This window comes from Aulostomus chinensis, chromosome 14 (genome assembly GCF_037954235.1).
Source record: "Aulostomus chinensis isolate RoL2024-O1b breed Wild chromosome 14, RoL_Achi_v1.0, whole genome shotgun sequence".
Classification (NCBI taxonomy): Eukaryota; Metazoa; Chordata; class Actinopteri; order Syngnathiformes; family Aulostomidae; genus Aulostomus; species Aulostomus chinensis.
Genome location: NC_141333.1, coordinates 14,669,693 through 14,696,101, shown reverse-complemented (window position 1 = coordinate 14,696,101; position 26,409 = coordinate 14,669,693). Strand labels below are relative to the sequence as shown.

General features: G+C 41.8%; 1 protein-coding gene across 2 annotated transcripts in view; it reads right to left on the bottom strand.

Annotated features, from left to right (window-relative positions):
• The window catches only part of agbl4 (AGBL carboxypeptidase 4), a 277,380-nt gene that overhangs the window by 165,772 nt on the left and 85,199 nt on the right, over positions 1-26,409 (bottom strand). For both annotated transcript variants that reach the window (XM_086225487.1, XM_086225486.1), the window contains one exon: positions 9,563-9,657. In XM_086225487.1, coding sequence (XP_086081613.1) covers positions 9,563-9,657 — 95 coding nt within the window. The remainder of the gene's footprint in view (positions 1-9,562; positions 9,658-26,409) is intronic.

Genomic DNA, 26,409 nt, shown 5'->3' with positions numbered 1-26,409 from the left:
ACATTCAACATACATATTGAAGCAGAAAATGAAAATGCAGGGAGACTTCCCACTGCTCAGTGTACACGCAAGTTTTTCAAACCTATGTAAACTCTCTTTAAAAGTTGATTGATCACATTCCCAGTGTGAGTAGACACAGACTTACTTTCTGTTTTTTTTTCTTGTGTGTCATGTACAACGTCATGAATGTGAAGATGAACGAAAGGAGGCAAAGGTGCCATGACAGCATCGGACTCTTCAGTCTTCATTGAGGACAGTGATGACATTTCTGTTATTTCGTTCCAGTCCAATTCTTAACTCCAACTGAAGGACGTCAGAGTGTCGCTGCTTGAACGCAGACCAGCTGAATTTGTGGCTTAAAGGATGTAAAATCACAGAAGTTATCAGCGTAGGTGACAAGCTTTTATTGCCTCCATGTTGTTGCTCGTCCTACAATATGTGGGTCCAAGCACTGGAAGCCAGCTGTCAATAACTGCTCTTACCCATGTTTTGTCATCACATTAACGGTGATTGGAGCCATAAATACCTGCATCTGCTGCAAGGTCATGTGACTTGGAAATGGATGAAAGTTTCCATTGTAGACAAAAGCCAGATGTTACCAGGTTTTTTTAGCCAGTGGGAAAGGGGCTTTAGTTGATCGCTGTTTGAATCTCTGTTCCTGTCTTTTTATTTTGTATCTGTAGTTGCTTTACTTCCTACTGTCATCCTTCCCTTTTGTGTGCCTTGATCAGTCTTTGTCTTCCCTGTTCCTTTCACAAAGTCAGCTACTTGCTGGTCCTTATGATCTGCAACGGTCCCTTGTGTGATTAGTTCAGTTGTAAATTAGGCCTGTGCCACCTATCTGTTTTCTGTGAATGTTGCCTTGTTTCATGTCTTTGTAGCCCTCTCAGATCCTGACACGGGAATGTTTTCAATTTTATTAGTAACTAACTATTACATTTTCCTTCACAATCCTACCTGCTGATTTCTGCAGTCATGTCCACTTGCCTCTGTTCACCATAACAGAGACGGTAAACTCTCTTGAGTCTGACTCTTTCATTTTGCCTAATAGGGAACTAGGTGAGAGAAAACCATCTAGGTACTAAATAGACATTAAATCAACATTACACTGGTTGCAATTTAAGTCAACAACTACTCGGGGAATTAATTCATTTCCATACAAATCATCTTAAAACTTAACAAGCAACTCAAAAATGTTATTGCAGTGATGACTGGATTTTTGTTGTTGTTGTTTTTGTGTTTTTTAACATGGGGTATTTCTCTGTTTTCCCGTTTACTTTCCATATATGTGCATTGCAACATACATGTATGTTTGTGAGCGTGTTTCAGGTCAGGGATCTGCTGATAAAGATTAAAATGGGGGGGGTTGCAAACAGTGAAATGGGGGCTGCTTGATGTGTTTATGAAGCGAATCTGTTTGGAAATGAATCGTTAGTCTCGGTTTTATTGCTCAAATTACCCGAGCCGGTCCTTGTCCTGTTTGCCCTTAATTAACAAGCGTTCAATTCCCCTATTAATTAGCACAAGCTATTAGCTATTTTACATCACTCTTCATTTGTCGACAATTAAAATGTCTATTATTAAAAGGCACGCCACATGGTTAATTGTGCAAGTGGCTCAGTGGCAGGGGAGGAGAGGGAAGTGAATGCAGACACACTGAATGGATGGAGGAGTCAGAGAGGTCTGCTGTGGGTCTACTACAACCTCTTCAGTCTGTGTCTGTCTGTCTGTCTTCAATCCTCTGCCTGACAAGAAAGACCATGGGTCCTATTTAAGTGATCTATGACACCAGGTGGTTGGTGGATGGCGCTATGTGTGCACTGTGTGCTAACGACGTATTCGGCTTCATTTTGGTATTTACAGGGCGCATAACAAGAACACAAACCTCAGCGCAAGGTGCAAAGAGGCAGTCAAGAGACACCTACATGTAATTATTCATAGGTGTTTCAGGCATGACATCACTCCAATCGGAGCTCCTCCTGTCTTGCCCTTTAAAGCCTAAGTTGCACCAGAACTTGGCATGTTGCTCAGTCATGCACACATTTCAACTCAGGGGAAGAGAGCGATCCTCATCTCAATAAACAGATGTCCTCCTGCCCCAGATGACAGAAATGGGAAAAAGACACTGACCACAAAATGGCGACACTAAATCCACAACGGGGTACCACCATGAATGTCCACTCAGTCACTTCAGTAATGACTCTCGTGCGGCAAACTTGCCTAACAATCTACCAGATCATCATTGGATTGACATATCACCCAAGACTAAAATATTTCCAGTTGATTTAGACTTCAGCAGTGGTTTATCTATAATAATAATTGTTGATATGCAGAGTTTGCCTGTTTGAAGCACTTAGATGTTGATGACAGAATGATAACAGACATCTGGACCAACAGCATCAACATTCTACTTTAATATTTGACCACATGACTATTCTAACATGAAAGGGGTCTCCGTTGGCAATTAACTCAAATATTTATCATCTGAGTCTGTAGTTCCCATCAGCTACACAGCTTTACAGCTTCTATCAGCTTGTTGATTTTCAGCCTGCACCCATTCTGTTTCACTCTCCCGGCTCTCTTTCAGTTGCAGCAGCTGCTTTCTGTGATAATGCTCTAAAAACTGAAAGTAACAGCTCAATTCTAAATGGTAGACTAAGTTAGAGGCTAGCTAGACCATTGAGCAGCTGCAGAATCAGAGAAAGTGAGTGGAGTTACTGTATGTGGTGAGTAGCCATAAACATGAAACAAATTAATATGAATGTTTATCCTTTTTAAACTGAAAAAAATATTAGTGAGTAGTTAGTAATATTAGTCTGAATTTGCTGCTTGTTTCGACAGTCTGCAAGCCACCAAAAATAAAATGCTTTTGCTGTTATAACTGAAACAAAGCACCATTAACAACAGGGACACAAAAAAGAACACTGAAAAAAGTGAGTTTTTTCTGGAAAGCTGACTGACAAAGGTGAGCAAGGAGAGACACACAGAGCAGTAGTATCCTTTCTCTTTCCCCTCACCCTGCCTCACCTTTCCTCACCCCTCACCCTCCGCTGAAGCTTAACAAGTGGCAAGGAAAGCAGCAGGCCAGAGCTGTGCTGATTGACAGAACAATTACCACTAACACGCACCCCGATGGAGAGGTAGACATCTCCAAATAGAATTTTACCATGCTGTTGCATCACACGCTTACAGGAATACTTTGGTAGAAAAGCAAAATTGCCCTAGCTGACTGACTGATGGACTGACTTGGAGCTGAGCACAGCTGCTTGAGAAGCACTCCTATGTTTTGGTTGCCTCTCATAAAAAAAAAAAAGAAGAGGAAAAAGCATTTACCCTTGATCAAGGTTGACTGCCTCTAACTTTAGAAGCGATGTTTGGCAACCCATTTCTGACTGTTCTTCTGTTAGCTCAGCTTGAGCTGCAGCTATTTTCCTCCACACACCTACTGACTGATGAAGAAAGTTAATTAAGAAACACCACAAGTCCAAATTTTCATCATAATTCATGAGCTCAAATGTGTGACTAACTCATCATCTCCAGAGCCTTCAGGCTCCCCACATCCCAGATCCTGGGTGCTGATGGAGGAGGCTACAGACCTGAAGAGGCTGGAGCTGCCACCTGTAGCACCACCTTCTCACATCCCCGTCTGTCCATCAGTCTCTCTACATTTCTCTCCATCTTGATCTCTGTCCTTCTAATTCCTTCTTGTATGTCTGTCTTCCTCCATTATCTGTCCTTGTCTCTGCCCTGCTCTCCTGCTCTCTTTCCCCCCAACCCAAAGCAGAAGGCCGTCCCCATTGAGCCTGGATCTGCTCGACGTTCCTGCCTGTTAAAAGGAAGGTTTTCATCGCCGCTGTTGCCTAATGTGCTTGCTGATGGAGAATTGTTGGGCGTAGATTCATTGGAGGAGTGTGGTACTGGACCTGCTCTACTTGTAAAGTGTCAGGAGATAACTTTGGTTGTGATTTGGTGCTCTACAAATAAAACTGACTTGACTTGGCTTGACTTGACAATGAACTAGAAGTTAAGAGGTACATTTTGGACTGTGGGGTTAAAGTAAGATGTTGCTATGAGGTTGCACAAAAGGAACATAGGCAGATGTTGCCACAAAAGATCATGGTCTTAACGTTACACGAATAAAAATAAAGGTTCCTTGTCATGCATTATCACACAATGCAATAGAGCTGAAATAATTACCAGGAGAACTAAATTTAACTGAATATAAAGACATTTGAAGATGTCAACATGGCTTCCAAGAGTCATTCTGACTCTTCTCTTTCCATTTTGAGCCACACGGGACTCTGTAGTGTGGGTTGATGCAACCTGACATGCAGTATCTTGACCATGAACCCACCTTGTTGCATTAAAGCCTCGAACAGCTGCAGTGCAACAGTTTCTAATTAGCTTATCTCCGAAAATAAAGATCTGGGCAATTCCTCTACCAGTCTAACAACCAGCGGGCCACAGGGAGCAAGGTTGGCACCAAGCGTCACCAAGGGGGCTACTGATTTGACAGACTAGTATAAGAAAGGATTATTTGCTGTATTTTCTCAGAAACTCTCACTCCTGCAGTAGTTATTGTGGCATTTTAGGCACATTTACACTCACAGGCCACTTTATTAGGTACTGTAAACCTGCACAGTCTAATGTGATCCAAAACAGCAGCTTCCTCATGAATTCTTTTTTTCTTTTTTAATAAACAGTTCAGGTTTTGGAGACAGAGTCAGAAATGTCTTTACCAGGTCATCAGGTCTGTCACATAATGTCAGGAGAGGTCAAAGCACTAGAAGGATCTCTAAATATAATCTTCCACATGGGATTTTTAAATACATGCATCAGTCACAAGTTTGGACACACCTTCTCATGCAATGTTGTTTTTCTTTATTTTTACTTCTTTCTACATTGTACATACATACTGAAGACATCAAATATATAAAGCAAGATATATGTAATTATATAAGAAAGAACAAAAAAATTTAATAACTGTAAATATGTTTTATATTTTAGATTGCTCAAAGTAGCCCCCCTTTGCTTTGCAGCCAGCGCTGCAAACCCTTGGCCTTCTCTCAGTGAGCTTCATGATGTAGTCACCTGAAATTGTTTTCACTTCACAGGGTTGCCTTGTCAGGGTTCATTTGTGGAATTTCTTGGGACCATCATTTGTGTTCGAAGTCAGGCTGGTAAAGAGCCCTATTTGACAACCGGTAGAATTCCTATCCTCTGCTGCCGAGGTTAAGTTCATCTGAGTCACCAGCCTCAGAAATCGCAAGTTAACAGCACCTCAGATTACAGCCCAGATAAATGCCACAGAGAGTTCTAGTAGCAGACACATCGCTACATCAACTGTTCAGAGGAAACTGCGCCAATCAGGCCTTTATGGTCAAATAGCTGCTAAGAAACCTCTCCTAAGAACAAGCAAAAGACATCCCACAGACCAGCGGGTATCTGTGCTTTGGCCTAATGAGTCCAAATCTGAGATCTCTGGTTCCACCTGCTGTGTCTTTGTGCGACACAGAAAAGGTGAATGGATGGTCTCTACATGCATGGTTGCCACAGTGAAGCACAGAGGAGGAGGTGTGATGGTGTGAGGGTGCTTTGCTGGTGACACTGTTGGGGATTTATTCAAAATTTAAAGGCACACTGAACCAGCATGGCTACCACGGCATCCTGCAGCGACACGCTGTCCCATCTGGTTTGCGTTAAGTTGGACCATCATTTATTTTTCAACAAGAAAATGACCCCAAACACAACCCCAGGCTGTGTAAGGGCTGTTTGGCCAAGAAAGAGAGTGATGGAGTGCTGCGCCAGATGACCTGGCCTCCACAGTCACCTGACCTAAACCCAATTGAGATGGTTTGGCTTAAGATGGACCGCAGAGTGAAGGCAAAAGGGCCAACAAGTGCTTAGCATCTCTGGGAACTCCTTCAAGACTGTTGGAAAACCAGTTCAAGTGACAACCTCATGAAGCTCATGGAGAGAATGCCAAGAGTCTGCAAAGCAGTAAAGCAAGGGGGGGCTATTTTGAAGAATCTAAACAATAAAACATGTAATTTCACACTTTTTTGTTAACTACAAAATTCCATATGTGTTCATTCGTAGTTTTGATGCCTTCAGTGATAATCTACAAAATAATTTGTCGTGGAAAAAAAGAAAAAACATTAAAATGAGAAGGTGTGTCCAAACCTTTGACTGGTAGTGTATATATCCATCCATTGTCTACACCACTTATCTGTTAAGGGTCGCAAAGCGGCTGGAGCCTTTGGGCAAGAGGCGGGGTTCACACTTGACAAATCGCCAGTCCATCGCTGGGCCAACACATCTAGATAGACAACCATTCACACTCACAGTCACACCTACAGTCAATTTAGAGTATCAATCAGCCTCGTCCCCTCTTGATGTCTTTGGACTGTGGGAGGAAGCTGGAGTACCAGAGAGAACCCACACAGGAACAGGGAGAACATGCAGACTCACACAGAAAGATCCCGTGCTGGAGCCGGGGCTCGAACCTGGAACCTTCAAGCTGTGAGGTGACAGTATTGACCACTGCACCACCGTGCCACCCGTAGTGTGTGTGTGAGTGTGTGTATTTTTTTCCACTGTTTTATTCAAGTATCAATCTCATTTTAAAGATGAGCTCAGCAGGTGTGTGTATCCTTCGTGAGAATGTGGTTGAGACAGCGTGTGAGTATGACATTAGCAGTATGGGCATTAAAAGTATAGCAGCATCAGAAACTAAATCCCTGGTGTTTTGGCAACAGCATCATTTCAATTACAGTCGTAAAACTCTTGTACTGGGCACCCATACAAGCAACAATTTCCTAACCATTTCAGAATCTCAAATGCAGCCATCTGAAATTAAATAGCCACAGATGAGAGTTTAGGTGTTTAATTTATCTATAAATGTTACAATTATTAAAAAGACCAAAGTTCTGATGTCTGGAACTTTAAGTGCTTTAAGTTAACAATTACAGTACACCACTGGGTCCTAAGAGTAGCACTTCACAAAGTGCTTGGCAAGTGTACATCCGTCACAAATCAAAATCATGACACTCGATTCAAAGATTTGATCATTTTGGATGGATGGATTTCAATATGAGTAATGGACATAAATCATTTCTAAAAGCCCCACCATCCCTTCAGCTGGCATTAGCTGTGTATTTATTAACCAATAAGTCCATTACAATATATCGTTGCTTTACATTGGTGCTTTACATGGTTATGCCCTCAGTGCAGCAAAAATAAGCAAAGCAGCTCTAGATATTCCAGTGTGTATTTCAGAGTATCAGTCATGGTAACTTATTTTCTTTTTCATGCTTGATAAACTATTTGGGGCATTTACTTAATAAAAGCCATCATCATAGCCATCATTAATCTGTGTCACGTTTCAAACCCTTGTAACCTGTTATAATTTGTTTATCCATCCTCCAGTATTTGTCAGACGTGTAACCTGCGGCGGGGTTTAAAGTCAGATGATAGTGTCAAAGCTGCCCTGATGTCTCCTACACCAGACCTTGTGGCTAGAGGAGTCACAGAGTGAGGGATGGAGGGAGGAAGCCATGGAGGGAGGGATATGAGATAGATCCTTCCACCTGTAGCTGTGAACGTCCTACAGGACTGTAATCTGCCAGTTGTCTCTCACTGAGATGCCCAGCTTAGCCGAGGCCAGCCAAGCCCTACAGCCTCCAGCACCAAACGATACCGAGGCGCTAGGACATAAGGCACCTGCACAGGGAGATAAAGGCTTCAACTCCTGGGCTAATACTGACAATTTTTTTGATAAATACAGACGTGGGGGTGTTGCTGTGACGGGTGGGAGAGCAATCTTTTCTAGCTCACCCTCTCTCGTTCTCTCCTCCCTGTCTACCTGTCTCAGTAATCTCACTTTCTCGTACTTTTTCTTCCTCCACCTTCTCTGTCTGACTCCCTGTAAGTCTCCCTCTCTCTCTGTTTTCCTTTTATCATTCAGTCCCTCTGTACCTTTTTTTTTTATCCTGTCCTGTGTGAGTTTGGATCAGACAGGTAAAGCTCTCCACACTCTGCCTTTTTATTTATTCCATATCTGTAACTGTCAAAACGAAGATTGCTACTTTAGGAGCTGTCTGTGGTTTGTTGCGTTCACGGAAAGTCAAAGAGAGGTGGTTGTGTTAAAAGCATCTTGACCACTTTGTGGGGACACAAACAATGTCAGCCAGAGTCTTGGAAGCCTTGACAATGGCTCTACAAATGCATGAAACAACGAGCCGCTTAGATGGCACTGTGCAATGCTGACAGGAGTGTTAAAACACTATTAGTGTGGAAGGCAAATGGAGTCAGGTCTGAACAACGTTATCTCCCGTGTGTTTGTCACTGAAATGCCTTTTCATGAGAGCTTATTGAAACATAGCCAAGGCGGCATGATTAAAACAGGATGAGCTCTAAATGACCATACAAGACAGCTGTAGAGATTAACACAGACGTACATGATGACCAGTGTGAGAAAACCCTTTCAAAAAAGATATTTATTTATGACATGGGAATAAAATTACTTTGCACAAACAGTCCGTTAAATTACAACAGCTTGGAACTGTTGAACTTTTAAAGACATTAATCTTGCTGTCTGCACGGTAACTTATCTGACAGTGTAACTACACTCACCTGAGACATAACAGCAATTTTACAGCAAGCACTTACCAGCCTCACTGTGAATAAACGCTTGGCAGCATGAGACAATAGTAGTGGTTCTGGCACCGTGAAACAGAAATATCTGAACTTGCACAGTAAAGAAACTCTTGAGTGCGAAATTGCGACTACACCACGTAAACAGGGGGATTGAGTCAGTCGGGCTGAGCTGCATCATGTTGCGCTGCTGTATTGCAGACAGCAGTTCATCTCTCCTGTCTACCATATCGTGCCCACTGTCTCTTCCCATTAGCCTGCAACTGGCGTGCTACGCCCTGGTCGGTGCGGGCGCTAGGCTAACAGACGCAGACAGCTCAGGGTGGCAGATGCCTGGCGTTTCTGCGGATGCCCTCCATCAACTGATGACAGATGTCAGGGCTCCTCTTGGATGGCAACACTTCATCACACTACCATGTTCTCCCTCCTCACCCCAGTGGATACAGCAGCCGGCTTGGCAGATGCCGCACCCACCTCACCTCACTGCACCAGCCCCATTGCCTCCCACCACACCTATTCATTTGCACGCACGCACGCGCACACACACACACACACATACGTACGCACGCATACAAACACACATACATACTAATTTCTGCATCCATCAGTCAACCGTTATTACATCAGACAGCCGTCATACCGGCAACCAATGGATCACATGCTAATGCACCCAGACGCATCGACTCTTGAAATCTGAAGTATCAGTCTTGAGGGTGTGTGTTTGTGTGTTTGTGAATGCGTGTGCCTGTTGTTGAGGGAAGTTTTCCAAAAGTGCAGAAAGTTGAAATATTCTGTCACCGTTATAGTGGCCCAAGTGTGGACAAAGGGTTTAGAAAGAGATGAAACTGTAACAACACAGAACGTGCAGGAAAAAGCATTCACCTTTCATGAATCTTTGCCGACTTACCATTTCGGCCTGCTGGTGGACTTGACTACAGGAGACATGCCATCACGGTACAGACTCTTGGTCTTGGAGAAGTTGACCACGTTGAAAATGACCCTCTGAAAGACAAACATTCAATCAATGAGTAAACTCTCAAAAATGGATACAGGATTTACAATACAGACACAGAGAAACCCTCTTTGCAAATGTTTCACGGTGGAGAAAATTCACTCATTACGTCAAGCCTAAAGTTAATTCAGTGCTGAATGAAAAGCAACTACACACAAAGTTTTACTACAATGAAAAGCATAGTCCGCCAGATCCTTGTGCAGTTGACATAGGTTAAAAGCCACACATCAAAAATCCCTCGTATGACTTAGGAGTCTCTGATAAATATATAAACCCTCCAACTATACGAGAAGGATGGAGAGAGGTGTAAATTGATACCACCACCAGCAACGCAAGCTCACAAGGCATTAGCATTACAGCGAGGAGATAAGGAAGCTTTAATGTCTGGCAGATGATCCCATGTTGCACTAAAAAAAATAAAAAAATAAAAAATCCTAATAAAAGGCAGCAGCTCTGAGGAGTGCCGACCTCTAATCTGGGAGGACATTATGGACCTCCACAGAGGTATGCATGCCGAGCTCAAAATATTAAGCTTTGCCTGCAGTGCTGAGGACAGCCGGGGTTCCTGGCTTTCCACCTCATCTTGACCGAGGACTTCTTCTTTTTTTTCCTCCTCATAGCTGAAACATTATGGAACAGCCCCTCCTTCCTTACACATCCAGTGTGCGTGATTAGGATCAGGAGGAGTCGGGGAAATGGGGAGAGAGAAATATATAAATATAATTTTTTTTTGAAAGTCGAATGAATGACAATGGTAATACTGCGGTGAGGTAAATGAAGCCTATTGATGGGGCATATCAAATTACCAACTGAGTCTTGGTGGTGAAAGTTAACTGGGTGCTACTGAAATCCTATTACAGGCTCCCGACCCTCCTCCCTCTCCCTTTCTTTCTCCTCTCCCTCCCCCTTCATTTCTCCCTTTTTTTCCTGCTGCCTAGCATCAGAGGAATGGGGATTGCGGATTGTGCCAGGCTGATTCAGACCTAGGTAAAATGACATCTAACTGATGTTGAGACTGGCAGCAGGCTCCTGTTGCAGGGAGATAAGACCATTGCTGCTGGCATTTCAATTACACTTTACTGCCCCGCACATCTGTTGCGAGAGCTACTTTTCAGCCTTTTCCCCTCAGGCAAATACAGCCTTACTTTGACTTCCCCGGCTTTCTTTGACTGCACAGGCTCCTTCCCTATTCTTTATCCACAACAAATTCAGATTGTCTTCTTCCTTAGCTCCACTCTACAAACTGGTTGTAATCTATTTGTTCGGCCTGTTTAACTCACAGGGAGCTGAGACTGGACAGATGACAGAGACACAGGCGCAGGGAGGAAAAGAAGACGGAGAAGACAGAATCACCAGCAGAGTGATACATGGGGCAAGGTGGGAGACAAGTCAAGGAGAGAGAAAGGTTCTGTAGAAAGGGACAGGCAGAGAGACAAAGAGAAAAAAGCATAATTACACAGGGGAGAAATATTGGTAAAGGATTTTTTTTTTTAATGATTACACAGGGAATTCTTCCTGTGATTTTACCAAACCTGAAGAAATGGAAGTTAACTATCATCATCTGAATTGAGGGAGAGAGACATTCTTTTGTCCTACAAGACAGAGGGAACGTTGAGAAAACTGATGGCTATGTAGGAATGTCCAGTCTCTAGAAGACCAGTGTGAGGAGATACCAGAGGGTGCAGCTGTTCTTGTTCTCCAGTATGAGAGCCAGTAGAAAAAACAGGTTCAGGAGGTTTCTCTAAATTAGAGCTGCAAACAATTAATTGATTAATTGATTGAAAGGAAAATAACTTACAGCTATTTTGATAGTCTTTTAACTGTTTCTATCTCTTTTTTTAAGAAAACTTACTAAATTCTTGCTTCAAAACTCTTGAAACTTTATAAAAAAAATATTTCATGAGAAAGGGAGGGTCTTTGGGTTAAGGACTGTTGGATGGGCAAAAGAAGCAATTTGAATAAGCCACTTTGGTTTATTTGACAGTGGGGAAATTGTGATGAGCATTTCTCTAAATTACCTTTTATAGATTGAATTATTCATTGATTAATCCTGAAAATAATCTGTAAATTAATCCCTGAAAAAAAACCCTACGTCAGTCATTGCCTTACACCGAACCGTGGAGGAGCTTCCCATTCTGAAAACTATCATAATCTGTAGTTACATTATTTTATTAGTATATCTATTTTAAGATAACAATCTTTTTTTTTTTTTAATAGAAGCTTCTCCAGTTTCATCAAAACCTCTTTTGTGTATGATGTGTTGATACACCTTTCACTTAAAGTTACAGTGTTGATCTGCTACTGATTACACTGTGATTGTTGCAGATATTTGTAGGTTTGATTCAAGAATAATTCTCACTGGTGTCTTGAATGAATGTGTCTAAGTGTGTAAAGATTCACAGACATGCCAGGCTGAACGTGAAAGATTTGGCTGAGTGAATTCAGACTGAATATGTATTGGTGAAAAATTGAACATAAATAGTAAAAAAAAAAATCCATGTGTCACTTTACATGTGTTTTACATTTCGATATGTTACTGATTTTTCATTTTTTGTAGCAAGGAGTGTGCTGCTGTTTGTACTGTTTTCTCTCTCTGTACATGACCTGACACCTGTTCCCTTGCTCAAACTAAGGAGTAAGTTTAAGTTTTAAAAGAAAAAAGTGATACATTGCAGCAAAACATGCCAGCTGCCTAGCAAACAGCAAAGCCACAAATCCGACCCACATCCAGAGACGCCACAGAGTCACAGTGAGAACACAAACAACACCTGAAGCTTTACACATAAAAGGTAACAGCAAAATGTTCCTCCACTTCCTCTGCAATTTTAAATTCTACTATCACATCATCTTACTACACAGATGTGTTAAAAACACATCTCATTCACAAACCGGATTTTTAATTTCCATTTCTTCGGGCGACTATTAACAGTAGGTAGGCAGTAGTAGAATCAGAATCAAAGAATCACGCTGTCTTGCATCGTATCGCACTGTGACAAGACTGAATCCTTTTATGCCCAACTGTAAAAATCAATCTAGATGAATCCTACAGTTGACCATGTATTGAGACATATATCAAATCAGTCTCAGAGGGTGAAAAGAGCCCCCCCTCCATGTAGCAATTATAAAAGGGATTGATCTGTGTATTCTGGCAACAGTTTCTAATTTAAAGAATGAGCTGCAGGCACATGATGTGCACAAGGTGCTCTCATACAATTCTGCCAGCAGACAGAACATCGCTGTTCTCATGGCATTTGCAGTCGTGGCATTATTGTGCGTAAATGTCACAGAAAGTTAAACAATTTCGCTGTTCCACATGTGATTCTTGATTTTTACTAGATGTACAAACATTGTGAACAACTGACAACAGAGATCAAACCATTTCTCTGTCTCTGTTTCTATCTCTCTCTCTCTCTCTCTCACACACACACACACACACACACATAAACAGAAATGCGCTGAATTAGAATCAAACTGCTGTGGGGCCAATTCATTCTCCAGATCGTTAAAACTTATGCACAACTAGGACCAATTTAGAGCCCACCACAATTGTGTGTGTGTGTGTGTGTGTGTGTGTGTGTGTGTGTTTGTCTGTGTGTATCTGTGTGTGTATGCTTCTGCACATGTGTGCTGCCCTGGAAGATTTAATTAGGCTGGGAGCAGTTAGAAGAGATTAACATCCATGCTGTCTGAGCTGTCATGTCGACGAAGCGTGTCAAAGCCTTCCGCCAACCCCACCACTACTGAATGGCAAGCTGGAACAGGTGTCTCTGTGGTATCACAACACACACACACACGCACACACACACGCATATAGTAGATACACAACTAAAATAACAATATATATGGGTACTACTCCAAATATTGAACCTGTTACATTCAACAGATACTTCATTGTTTCCTCCTATTGGCCAGAGAATCTTATATGAGACCAGTAAATAAACATGACTCCTTCAAGCCAGTCCAAGCAAAGATCATCCCCATTTCCATCAGCTGTAGTAACAGGTATCTGTGCTCATCTGATTCACCTTGGCTACATTGTGATTTCCTCTAAGAGAGGATCTGAGTCCTGTCCGTAGCCATTACGCTAGCGGAGGGCTGATAGCTGCTGGCAGCTCTGCCTGTTCCCCCCTTGTTGTCTTTGATCAGTCTGATCACTGACGTGCTGTGTTCCCGAGGTCCACAAAACTGGGGACCACCTGATACTGCCACGAGCACAATACACCCACCTGACACAAGTGTGCAAATTACTTGACATATTTATGGCAAATGAAGTACAAACTACAGCAACTTAGAAAAACCCCTCACACACAATTAATAAAGACAGGGTGGTTAAACAAAGCCTCAATCTGACACACAGCTGATGATGCTTTGATCAGTTTTCATATCCCACATCAGTTTCTGCAAAACTATAATCAATGCCAGTCTTCTATTTATGTCTATCGACAAGTACATGTGTTATATTTAGAATGGTATGATAAAAGAAAAGGGAGAGGGGATAAACCTTACACAATCAAATATTAGGTTAATTTGCATGTGTTGTAAAGGACAGCCACACTGGCAGGCTGAGAGGGACGAAACACAAACAAGCACAATGAAGGTAGGATTAGATTTTGATCTGCAATAATTTGACATTTGCACCATTTAGACCTGATATCAAGTGACATCCAATTACTAGACATCAGTAACCACTTACATTAATTTAATAAATATTTTTCCAACCAGTATTTTTCAAGTCTTCAAATTCACTCTTACTTAAGTAAGCATTACATATGAAAATACCCTTCAGTGCTGTTAAAATCCTAGTTTTGAAACAGGTTATCCTCCAATTTTTCCCTGATATTGTTGAATGAAATTATATCTGCCAGAGCAAATCAAATATGAACATATGTGTGTTAGTAATAATAAGCCACAATGTGGCTACTATGTACCAATTTGTTATCTGCATTTTAGTAACTAACTGTAAATGCGCCGATGAAAACCTTGTACAGGAATGCAACTCTTTGGACAAAGGGAGACACAAGAAGACTGAGAAGACAACGTGACTAAGGCAGAAGACAGGTATCCATGGCATGGCAATGGACTGGGTGAGGTTTATACTTATGTGTGTTCTATGCAGGCTCAGAAGCATTTTATTGTACTTATGTAAAAATATGTACCAATAATAACTAACTTTTTTTCTAAGTTAGAGTGACAAAAACATAGACTTGCATTAACACAGGTGCCTTTCAACAGTGCACTGCAACTGAGCTCTGTGTCTTTCAAATGGTGACGAAAATGGATCTCATGCATTACAATACTTCTTCTAGGAAAACCTTTTCAGTAGGTTTGGGGTTCTTCCCCAGGGTGGCATCATGGCAAAGGCCTGTTCAAGCAAAGCTGCTCAGCTGTGGCTAAGCTCCTGTAAAGCCTGGTGACAGTAGAGAAGGTCCAAGACAGCAATAGTGGTGATAAGTGTATGACAGGGGGACACCGAGGGACATGATGGGCCCCTATAGGGGAGGATGGAGGTCAGAGTCTAGCATGTATTGGTTTGTATGTGAGTGTATGTGTTTGCATGTCAGGGAGACTGATGAACAAGGAGGAATCCACCTGAATGACCTTGAAGAAGTCTGCTAAACATATACCCAAGCAGATTTGCATGCTTATTATACCTCAAAGTACAGCTAAAAGTTGTCACCAAAAAAAAAAACCCGGACACACACACACACACACAACTTTCATATAAACCTCACTGTTACTACCTTCCCACTTTCTTGTTTTTTCTTAAATATGATGTTGCTGCTGACAGTTTCTGGTCCCCAGTGACCAACGTCAACTCAAGGTGCTGACACAACAAAGAAGTGGATAGGACCCTTTAACACATTACAAGCACACAAACACATACTGCACACCATGCCAAGCCTCCTCTCTGTCGTCGCTTTGTCTTCCTCACACACACACACACACACACACACACACACACACACACACACACACACACACACACACACACACACACACAGCTGGGGTACATTGACAAAACAACACAGCCATATTCCCACAATAGTTTTGGTTTGTTTTTAGCCTGAGATGCCCTGTGGCAAAAAGTGAGCTAATATGCGGGGGAAGTTGTGAGATACCTAGCTATTGATCCTGGGGGCCACAAGCCCCAGCAGCAGCCTTTTAAATGTCAGCTTTTAATTTCCTTCTCCCTCCTTCACTGAAAAAGATTTATTCAAAGCAGTGCTGTTCAAGGAGATATCAGATAGCATGGTGACAGTCTTTTAAAGAGCTTTTGTTTGGTTTAGGCATTCATGCCTTTTTGTATCAGACTCTTATTCAACAAGAGCAGGGGGAAGTTTCTGCATTGGCCACTGAGTTGAAAGGCAATCTCTCCCCTCCATTGTGGTGCCATGTACAACTGGAACTTCTTTAATTAGGGCTCCTCTTGCACTGAGTGACAGCAATGGCCGATACCCTCCAGACAGTGATGGAGGTCACACACAAACACACACTGGTCTTTCTATAGTGGTGAGGACATTGATTGACAATCCATTCACTAGCCCTTTACCAAGCCTACCTCATCGTATGACATATAAACACACATGCAAGGACACAAACAAACAAACACTGGCACTGTAAAACCCTTTATAGTATCAATGATCATTTTGCAGCTCACACAATTAGTTAGCTGTAAAATTCAAGCATTAAACATAAATCCATCTTTTCACTCCCTTGATTTAGCTAAATTGGCAAACAGGGGGGAAAAAAAAAGAGCATGCCTTTATGCCGTGACTTTATCGTGGATTCCGTTTGACATTTATTATCTGCGTCACCCACACACAGCATCAGAGACACAAACACAAAAATATGCTACAGAACTTATCCAATATGACACCTTCACATTGAATATTCCTATTGAGTAATTTTGGGACTCACAAACTAAATCAGATTGGCTTCTCTGTTAATTTCTTGCTGTTTGTGCTGTGGCTATTCATGTAGAACCATAAACCGTTTTCTCATGTTGTACTGTAGTTGCATATTGTTTTGTTGGAGCAGCACAACAAAATAATCATTAGTTGCCACCAGCTATCGCTAGAGCCCTTGGAAGAATGGGAAGATCAACAATTGGATAATTCCTGCCCAGGTGCATAATGAAAGAAGATATTTACCTACAAAGACTGATGCTGTCCATGCAGTACACAAATATATTCCTTGAAATTGGTGCTTCATGATCTCAGAAACGGAGCTGAGGTATCCCTTTTTGCTATGCAGGTAAAAACAACACCATCCAGAATGCAATGGGCCTGTTGCCTTCCAAGGCTCTTCACTGGCAACGGTGACACTGCAGTGCTATTAACACAACACTAGTGTTACTGCACTCTCTCATTCACTCTCTCTTTTTGCTCTGTTGTCCATTTTATCCCAATGACTTTGGTGACACAGGTTGTTCTGGTTATGACTCCCTGCTACCACAAACACACAAAAAAGTAGAGCACACCATGTAGCTAAAAAAAAAAGCCTGAAGACTTGAACAGCACCTGGCTCATTCCAGGGGAATGTGGGGTGCCATTGGAAGTTGAACATTGTTCACTATGAATTGACATTTACCTTTTACCATTTTTTTATTCATTCATATAGCACTAAAAGTTGAAATTAATACACTCTTTTACAATATTTGTAGCAGATAGCAACATGTTGTTGCTCCTTACAACTGTGATGATAACTGAACCAGTTCCAGTCAGTCCACCTTGTCTTCCTCAGCAGCAGCAAAGCCACTGCCACAGGCACTCAGTGAGGGATGAACAAAGCAGCTGGAACAGTCAACTACTACTCCTCTTCCCTTCCCTCCTTCCCTTCCCTCCCTCCATACATCTATCTTTCCTCATTCCTCTCCCCTCCCTCTCCTGCATCTCCTTTTCTGCTTTAAACATGGAAGAGTTAATTTGCTCTTTCTGCAAGCAGCATCTATTTCTATTTATCTTTCTTCTTGTCCCTTCATCTCTTTCTCCCCCCCCCCCCCCCCACCCCCCACACACTCTCTGCCTGGCTAAGGCAGGGCTGTGCTGTCAGGCCCTTCCAGAGCAGAGGGGTTGTCAGGAGTGATGGATGACTATCAACCTTCTGCTGTCTTCCACTACGCTCCTGGGAGATTTACAGGCTCGCTGACTACCAGGCATGAAAACCAATCTCTCTTTCTCATTCTTCCCTCCCTCCCTCCCTTCCTCCATCTATACCTCTTTCCTTCCATCTTACCACCTCTATTTCAACATCCCCGCTGTAACCACATACAAAAAAAGAGGTTTCATAATGGAGGGATGTGTTCAAAACAACATTGAAATTTTGTTTGTGGACAGAGGGAAGCTATTGCTCCTCTTGAGGGTTATTGTGGATGTGTCAAGGGGAACTGGCATCCTGAGAGTGATATACCCAGTCTTTGATAGCCTATCTTGGACATCTTCATCTTCATCATCTCCACTACTCCAAAGCTCCATCAAAGGCTTCCATCACTTGAGCATCCATCTATGTTCCTCGCGCTGCTGGTAATTATAGCACTGGAGGAATTTGCGGCGCTAATTGTTGTCTCAAAATAGTAATTGCTCTATTATTGAGACCATTTTTGCTGATGATTGTTCAAAGGAATTATGGTAATGCAATTAAATGGCTTCATTATTATTTGTGCTAGTGCTAACTGATGGTATTTACCATGTCCAGGCCCTTAAATAAAGATGCATTGAAAAAAATAAAAAGCATTCATTCAGGCAGGCCACAGTATAGTCTGCTTGATGTATTGGACATTTTATTTTCCCTTGAATAATTTTGACTGTTATAACATTCATGAATGTTGCAAATTATTTTCGGTAAGATCCAGATTATAGAATTCAAGCCGGCTTACATTTTATTTATGTCATGTACTCTTTGCATCAACATGCTACTGTATGCGTATTTCTGTTCTATACAATCATACTTTTTTGGATGGTAAGGAAACCCTGAACTAAGCCATTCTGCCAAAGATTGTTACAACTATTAAGAAGCCTTCTCCCCAAGACTGTACAACTACTAATTGTTCTGGATGAAAATGTACTCAATTAAACTGCAATCAGGAGACAGAGAATGTTCACCAGGTTGTGTTGCAATCTGTGTTGCAAGCATTACTTTTAACAACTAAAAGATGAAATCATTACATATAACATTAAAATGTTATTACTGAGCTTAGGCAGTATCTCTTTTTTTACAACCGTCATACCATTCTAACATTTTTCCAGGGTATACAGTAGATGACAGTATTTTTGCAGGGTGAGGACAGGTTTGACATGTTACAGAGACTTTACACCGAGCAGAACCCACCACAGAGAGCCCCCACATGACCATGACATGATAGTGGATCCAGTCAATTTTCAACATAAAATTCCATGTGTAGACACCTGATTGCAAAAACGGACAGAAGGGGACACAATGCAACCACTAATGCTACGTTAACTTGATAGAAAAACCAAGAGACAAACACCACATCAAAAGAATCCCAGTGAGCTTATGAAATCAGAAAGGCAAAATGCGATTCATCTGACATGCAACTAGAACTTTTCCCTGCACAGACAAAGAAGGGAGGTAAACTGCATCGCAGCCGAACATGTAGGAGCTGTCTGCTACGTCTTTAGTCATAACCATTTTTAAGGAGAATAATGCACACAGCGTCCACCATGTTGGTTGGCTCACCTTTATGGTAAAGACAAAATAATTCCAGACAGGGGCAGTCAAATTTTTTTCTTTACAAGTCCTCCTGTCGCTGAATTACCAGAGCCGCTGGTGCTACTCGCCATCTTTCTCCAATGAGATGACTTCCTGCGTGCCATATCAGTAGATCATTTGTAGTTTTTTTGTAGCGTTTGTAGTTGACAGTATCGAAAATGACATCATCTGGGTTTTTCAATAACTTGGTATTCTTAAATATTGTGATGTCCCCAAGCCTAGTTCACATACTATCGAGCAGAGAAATTATCCCCAACATTCTAACAAAGGTCATAACCCCAAGGTGATTTGGTAGAGTGGGAATTGGCCTACCAGCCACGCTGACAGATAAATAAAAGTAATATAAACAGAAAGTGCAAATGTAATGAAGTGATCTGTGATATTCCCAACCCATATTGAATCAAGAGTGTGCCTATGACACTTAAACCGAAAGGCTACAGACAGAGCATTGGCACAGAATGCTAGCTAGTGCAGCAACCAACAATTAAAGAATCAGCTCAGGTCATGCACCCACTCCCATTTCACTTCTAAGTTTTCCTGCACATCAGATTCATTATGAAAAATACCACATACCCATGTGTATGTTCGCTTCTCATGTGGGGAGACCAGTGCCACTGTATCTCATGAGTACAGCCGAGTAGTATCACTGCACAGTGTGTACACATCCCTCTCATAATAGAAAATCAATGTGGTGGTTAGCGTTGATATTGTGGTGGGCTACTGCAAACAAGTTAAAGTAGGAATCATTCGGTTCTCTGTTCACATTTACTACCAACTAGCTGAGAGGGGATTTCAACATGAGGTGGAAACAAAATTATTACTACTGTCTGATCAGAATAAGTAAAAATAAATCTATTATTAAATGTGTTTTTCTTCTTTTTCCCAGTTGTACTGAATTAATTTTATTATGACTTCTGTGTACTGTTACATCTTTCATGTGTGTAATACATGTATGTGTGTGAGAAAGAAAAAAGAACGCTAATATTTTTTTTCCTAAATGCTTGAATACTGTAGATGTTGAATATTTTGTGCATGTCAAGTTAAACACTGCTGGGTAAAACAAGAGAGTAGCTGGTAAAAAAAAAAAAAAAAAGTCAGAGGATGATAGAGTTTGGAACTCTCGAGGTGGGCAAAAAAGTTCATTTTCAACGCTAGTCACAAAATGAAACATCTACTTATCTTTGACTAAAGACTCAGATCAACTAAGTCATTATATTCATACATTACCAAATATTATGTCTCCAAATTTCATAACCATTCCCTATAATCACTACCTTTCAAAGGCTGTCTGGGGAAGAAACTCATATTTACATTCATTTGCAAATTCGCCAAAGGAACCATGCTGGCTAGTAGAATAAATATAAGCTTCAATATGCAGACAGTACTGACTCCACTATCTAGGAAAGGTAATAGATTTAAATGACATGTAAATGTTATTTAGATTGCCATCTAATACCATGCAAAGTGGCACTGTGTCTCGCCTTATCAAATATTTGAATTAGGAGAAGAAGTGACCCCACCTAGATTCTGGGGTACATTGAGTAATGATACCTGTGAGCGTGTGTTTGTCTTTTGTCGGTCTGCATGTGTATGAGTGTGCATGCATGCAAGTGTGTGATCTCTCCTCTGTAATGATCTCTGGTCCTATTTGTCAGCACTCTGCATAGTTTATAAAATGTGAGACGTATACACAGTTTTCATTGACATTTGGTAGGCTCATTAAAATCAGATCACATCTCTAGAAGACAGCTTGAGGAGAATTCCTCTTCCCTGCGCTTAGACAACATAGCGTGATGCTTAATGCTTGCTTATATAGGCCTTGTTAGCTTTGTATCTATCAAGCCTTTACTCATGCTGAGCGACAAGGCTGGATTGACATCAGATACAGAAAAGGCAGAGCACACACAGCTTCAGGTGTATCACAGGCACTGGCTCGAGATTTGCCTTTCTGATCTGCCTTTGAATATTAGGCATACTTGACAGACATAAAATATCACTGCATAAATAGAAAGGATAAGGCTACAAGGTTGTAACAGGTCAAAGATTTTACCACTAGAACAGCGTCACGACAGCATAACATTTTGCAACATCAGGTGGGGAGTAGATACATTTTTGAGTTATAGCAAAATATGCAGCCATATGGCGGAAATGAGTCATATATTGAAATGTATGAAATGAGAGACAACAGGATTGAAATGTATGTGAGGGTATAACATTGCCAACTAGCTTGATGAGCATCTAAACCCTGCATCAAGTCTATAAATATGTCCTTGCTGGTCATTTTTTCTCAGCCAGCCAAGCTTACTCCTCCAAATACTCGATCTCTCCTCCTCAGCCATTTTGCAACCAGCAGTGAATATGCAGATGTGAAAGCAGGATGGTGCGGAGGGAAGGGTGAAGCTATCAAATCATAAATAAACAGGAGCTTTGGGGGTTTTCCTGCCACAGTAACTGCTGCCATTTGACCTCAGGCGGTCTGTGGAGGGCAGGGATGATAGATCTGCCCTTCTCTGTCCTACAGCTGTTCACACATCAACAGCAGAAGTTCCAATTAAAACGTTGAAGTGGCGGCATCTTTATCGCAACTGACACTCTAGAGGCCCATGTGTCACTTCAGGCCTGGATGAGCTGATGAAGGAGACTTAGTGAAGAGAGAGGAGGTAGGGAGGTTAATGAGAGTCCACTACCACTGGCAGCACATATTCTCAGTCTCTCTTCTCTGCACCATGACACACTCTGATATCGCACATTCAGACTAATTTGAAGGCTTGCTGAAAACTGAGAACAAAACAGAGGTCAAAGGAGAACGGATGTGTGTGTGTGTGTGTGTGTGTGTATGTGTGTGTGTGTGTGTGTGTGTGTGTGGGCAGGCGCACGTGTCTGTCTTCATTCACTTCACAGCAGCTATGCTTGGGAAAGGATGGAGGTTGAAGGACAGCCAGGCTCATCTCTGACAGCTGTGCTGTATCAGCAGGAAGTGATGTCATAGGTCAGTGTTGAGGATGTGGAGGTGGGCCTATGAGGGCGGTAACCCCACAGCCCTGCTGGATAAGCAGAGAGTGCTGAGAAACTAAATTCACTGTGAATTTTATGAATGGTACATGATCTAAAAGAATAGATATGTCTTTGTAGTCACTCCACCATCCATTCTTCTTCTAATAACTCTGACTATAATAATGAGCTGGTAGGACACAATGTACAAACTGCCAGTGTAAGAACCAATCTGTAGTTATTATAAGACATAACAGGCCTGACGGAGCTGGACTGTGATGCATTTGTACAGAAGAAAACAACCCGAAGAGGAACACAGGCACTGTTGAATCATCTTCTTACATACACAGGAACTGTTAACACCTGCAGATGGAGACGTGTCAGTGTTGCATCTGCATTTTTCCAGTGCTGATGTTTCTTTTATTGCCTGTAGGTGGCTCCCGCTGGAGCGTAACAAAAGGCCTAAAATGGTGCTACGAATCAGCAGCTCTTTATACGGGCTGCCCATGGAGTTAGGTGTTTCCCATCAATGACACAGTGTGTCCTTGCCCCAGGTAGTATTACAAGATCATTTATGCATTGACATTTTTACAACTCGGTCTGAGTAGAGGAGCACAAATCAAAATGCTTACATGACCATCATCATGACAGAGGAACACAGAGGAGGTTGAATTGGGCTTTCCTAACATGGGGAATTTGTGTGTGTGTGTGTGTGTGTGTGTGTGTGTGAGTGAGAGTGTGCGTGCGTGTGAGTGTGCGTGCGTGTGAGTGGGTGTGCGTGCGGGTGTTGGAACACATTTTGCTGTTCAGTTGAGACAACCCAACTCCTGCAAGCACCTTTTGACAAGGACTTAAGGTCTGTTTTTCCTCAAGTCAGTGCATCCAGGAGTGCTGGGCTACATTTAAAGGTGATGGACAACATCAATCAAGGAGCTTTTGAAACCGATATTGTACTCGTCAAGATGTTTTCTCACCCACACACTCTAATTAACCCACACAGACATATGGTTAGTCTTCTGCTCCGTGGAGACAAGGGCAGGAGGTAGTACTCGCTCGCCTGTGTCAACATTTCAAAACACTGCTTGTTTTTTCACAGCTGGTGAGAATACTTGACTGTGACTCTGATAAGTTGTAAAACGTCATCTTCTCTATTTTAGCAGCATGTGAGGGCGCAACAAATGCACATTCACAACAACACTTTTTTTTAAATAAAGACTTTTACACTTTTATTTCAGTTGCCACATTTTCTGTCGGACTGAAAACAGTTCATAGTCTATTTCTTCAAAAATGATCAAAATGGACAACACTGCTGTATCTGCTGCCTCGTGACACCACACAGAAGGAGCACAAGGAGAAGATAAGGAAAGGAGAGATAAGGTGATCATGGCTCAGAGTCACAGGATGAACGATAACTCGAGCCTCCTAATGGTGCAAGAACACTCCTGTGGCTGTTTCTACAAGGAAATGCATCATCACTCCAAGACACCGGAGAGGAACAAAGAAAATGAAAGACAAAAAAATGTGACTAGTATCTACTAAAACTGTTGATATCAATGCATGAACTAACCTTTGAAACATCACGCGTAACAAAAACTGATAGTTTTCCTTCAGTTGACTGATTACAGTCTGATAAGCATGAAAACACCACACCCTCCATCGATTAGCAGCAAAACAGATCAATAAAGCACCACTACCAGCACACATGCCAGACAGATGAACACAGAGCCAAATCATGCAGCACACAGCATAATTTAAGAACATTAAATATTTGGTGTAGTCTAGTTAACAGGTGACCTGGATTTAATTAGGACCAGGATGAGGTAAGTATCCCAATGATACAGGTACACAGAGAGAAGAGAGATGTGGGAGTTGGTTCTCTCACTTTGAATGATGGGAGGTTTTTTGGGGGTTTTTTTGTCTCAAAAACGCTACCCAAGATCAACTTCTACAATCAGACTTGATGGAAAACAAATTATGAATTTGCATGTCACGTAGGTCATCACAAGTCTTTTCTAAACAGGGAGGTTTAGTTAACATGGCTTCAGTTGAATACAGATCAGGCCTCACATCAGCTGATACGGTCGCCATTCAACCCACTGCAAAGGTGACGTCCACCATGTGAGAATGTTCTGTGATTGTACAAAGGGAGGAAACAGCTGCGAAGCTGTCCATGATCCTAAACCAAAAACAAATAATTAAATAAAATAAGAAAAAACAACAGACAAGGAAAAAGAAAAAGGAAAAGCTCATGACTAAGATGGGAACCTGGTGCTCAAAGCTTCCCATTTACAAGTTCATGTTTTGGGTGAACTAACCATTTCTACTGTAATGTGGAGAATTTTTAATGTTGCTATAAGAGTAAGGGGCTCTTTCATGGGAATAGTTAGATTATTTGGTAGACCTTCCAAAAGAAGAGAACCATGACATGCATCAAGAGAACTCCCAACTTCATTTTGATGTTTCATGTTTGCAGCAAAATTTATCTGCTAACAAGAGTCATCATAAGCAATGGTTAAGGACTCTGAATATCAAAAAATTCAGTTATAACTGCACTTACTTGATTTAAATGAGGTGGGATGTTTTTCTTCTTCCAACCTTGTGACACAGAGAACAATGACGAGTACATAATGTGTCATTTGTGATAAAACGTAATGTACTATGATTCGCAGGGTTTAACTGCTGAGGTGTTGATGCGCTGCATGATAATACAGGGTATCTCCATAGTCAAGGGCAGACATGAAGGTTGACTGCTCAATAGTTTTATGATGAGGGGAAGACATAAATCTTTATTTTTACATAAGAAACCCAGCATTTTTTTTCCCGAAGAAAAGACATTCTTTTACATAATACGTACGAAACATACAAACAGATATAGAGACCATTTTGCTGTGGGACTAAACCATTTGGAGCACCGGTATTACACTTTGGTAGACCTCGTGTTTTTTTCTCCCCACATGCACATGGAAGCAGCATAACGTATTCTTAAATGATGGTACTGTGTTCAAAATATGAATATAGTTTAAACTTTACTACTTCTTGAGTATTAAAGTCAGATAGAACATTGTTTGTAAATCTGTATCTAGTAAAGACAAGCCAAAGTATTTCAGGTGAGCTAAGGGGCGACATAGGACACACAGTCAAGCTCTATATCCCAGGGAATCATTGTAAGTGACCCAGTGACTATGGCAGGAATGGGATTCGGAGGGCTGAGGCCACTAGTTTCACCCCTGAGCCCCGGGAAGAAAAGGTGGTCTGAAAAGAGCAGTAGCGAAATGGACCTTGGCTTGATTGAATGGTCACTGGGTTGGAAAGCAGCACTGATGTGATCTGTGACCTCGTACTGCCCGAAAAAAGAAAAAAAAAACTTTTTAAAGAAATGATTAAATGAAAGTACCTTCAAAATGAGCCTGAAGGGGCCGCAGCGAAGTAGGTGGACTGGAGGGAGGGTGCAGTTCCCCACTTAGCACAAACATGGAGAAAAAATGAGTATGAGAGAGGGCTCAGACCTCATAAGCACCTGGTGTGCACCAGGAGAAAGAGAGGCGTGACAGCGTGTGCTGAACACTGGGTATGTTACCTTGTGTCTCAGGGCAAGACAGCACACCTGAGAAGCAGCAGCATGGTGGACAGCACTGACAACTTTGTTCAATTTCTAACATCTAACATCAGAAGGCATCTTTGGGGAAGAAATATCTGAAAATGAATAAACAGAAAAGGCTCTTCTGAGGCCTAAGGCACCACCTCAGCCAGCTTTTACCATGTTGGATGATAGGGCTGGAGTGAGTGCATACGTTTAAATACAGGGAAGGGAAAATATATTGAGGGAATGAAGTCAGAAGATTTACTGAAAGACCTGCTGGGTGTTCAGTTATCCAGAGTGCTTTGTCTTACCTTGGACCTAGATACCTACAGATGCTTATGTTTGTTTGTTTGCATGCATGCAAGGATTTTTCTGCGCTGCCCAATGTGCATCTAAGCTACCATTATATACTCTCCACATTACATAGCATATACCATAACAA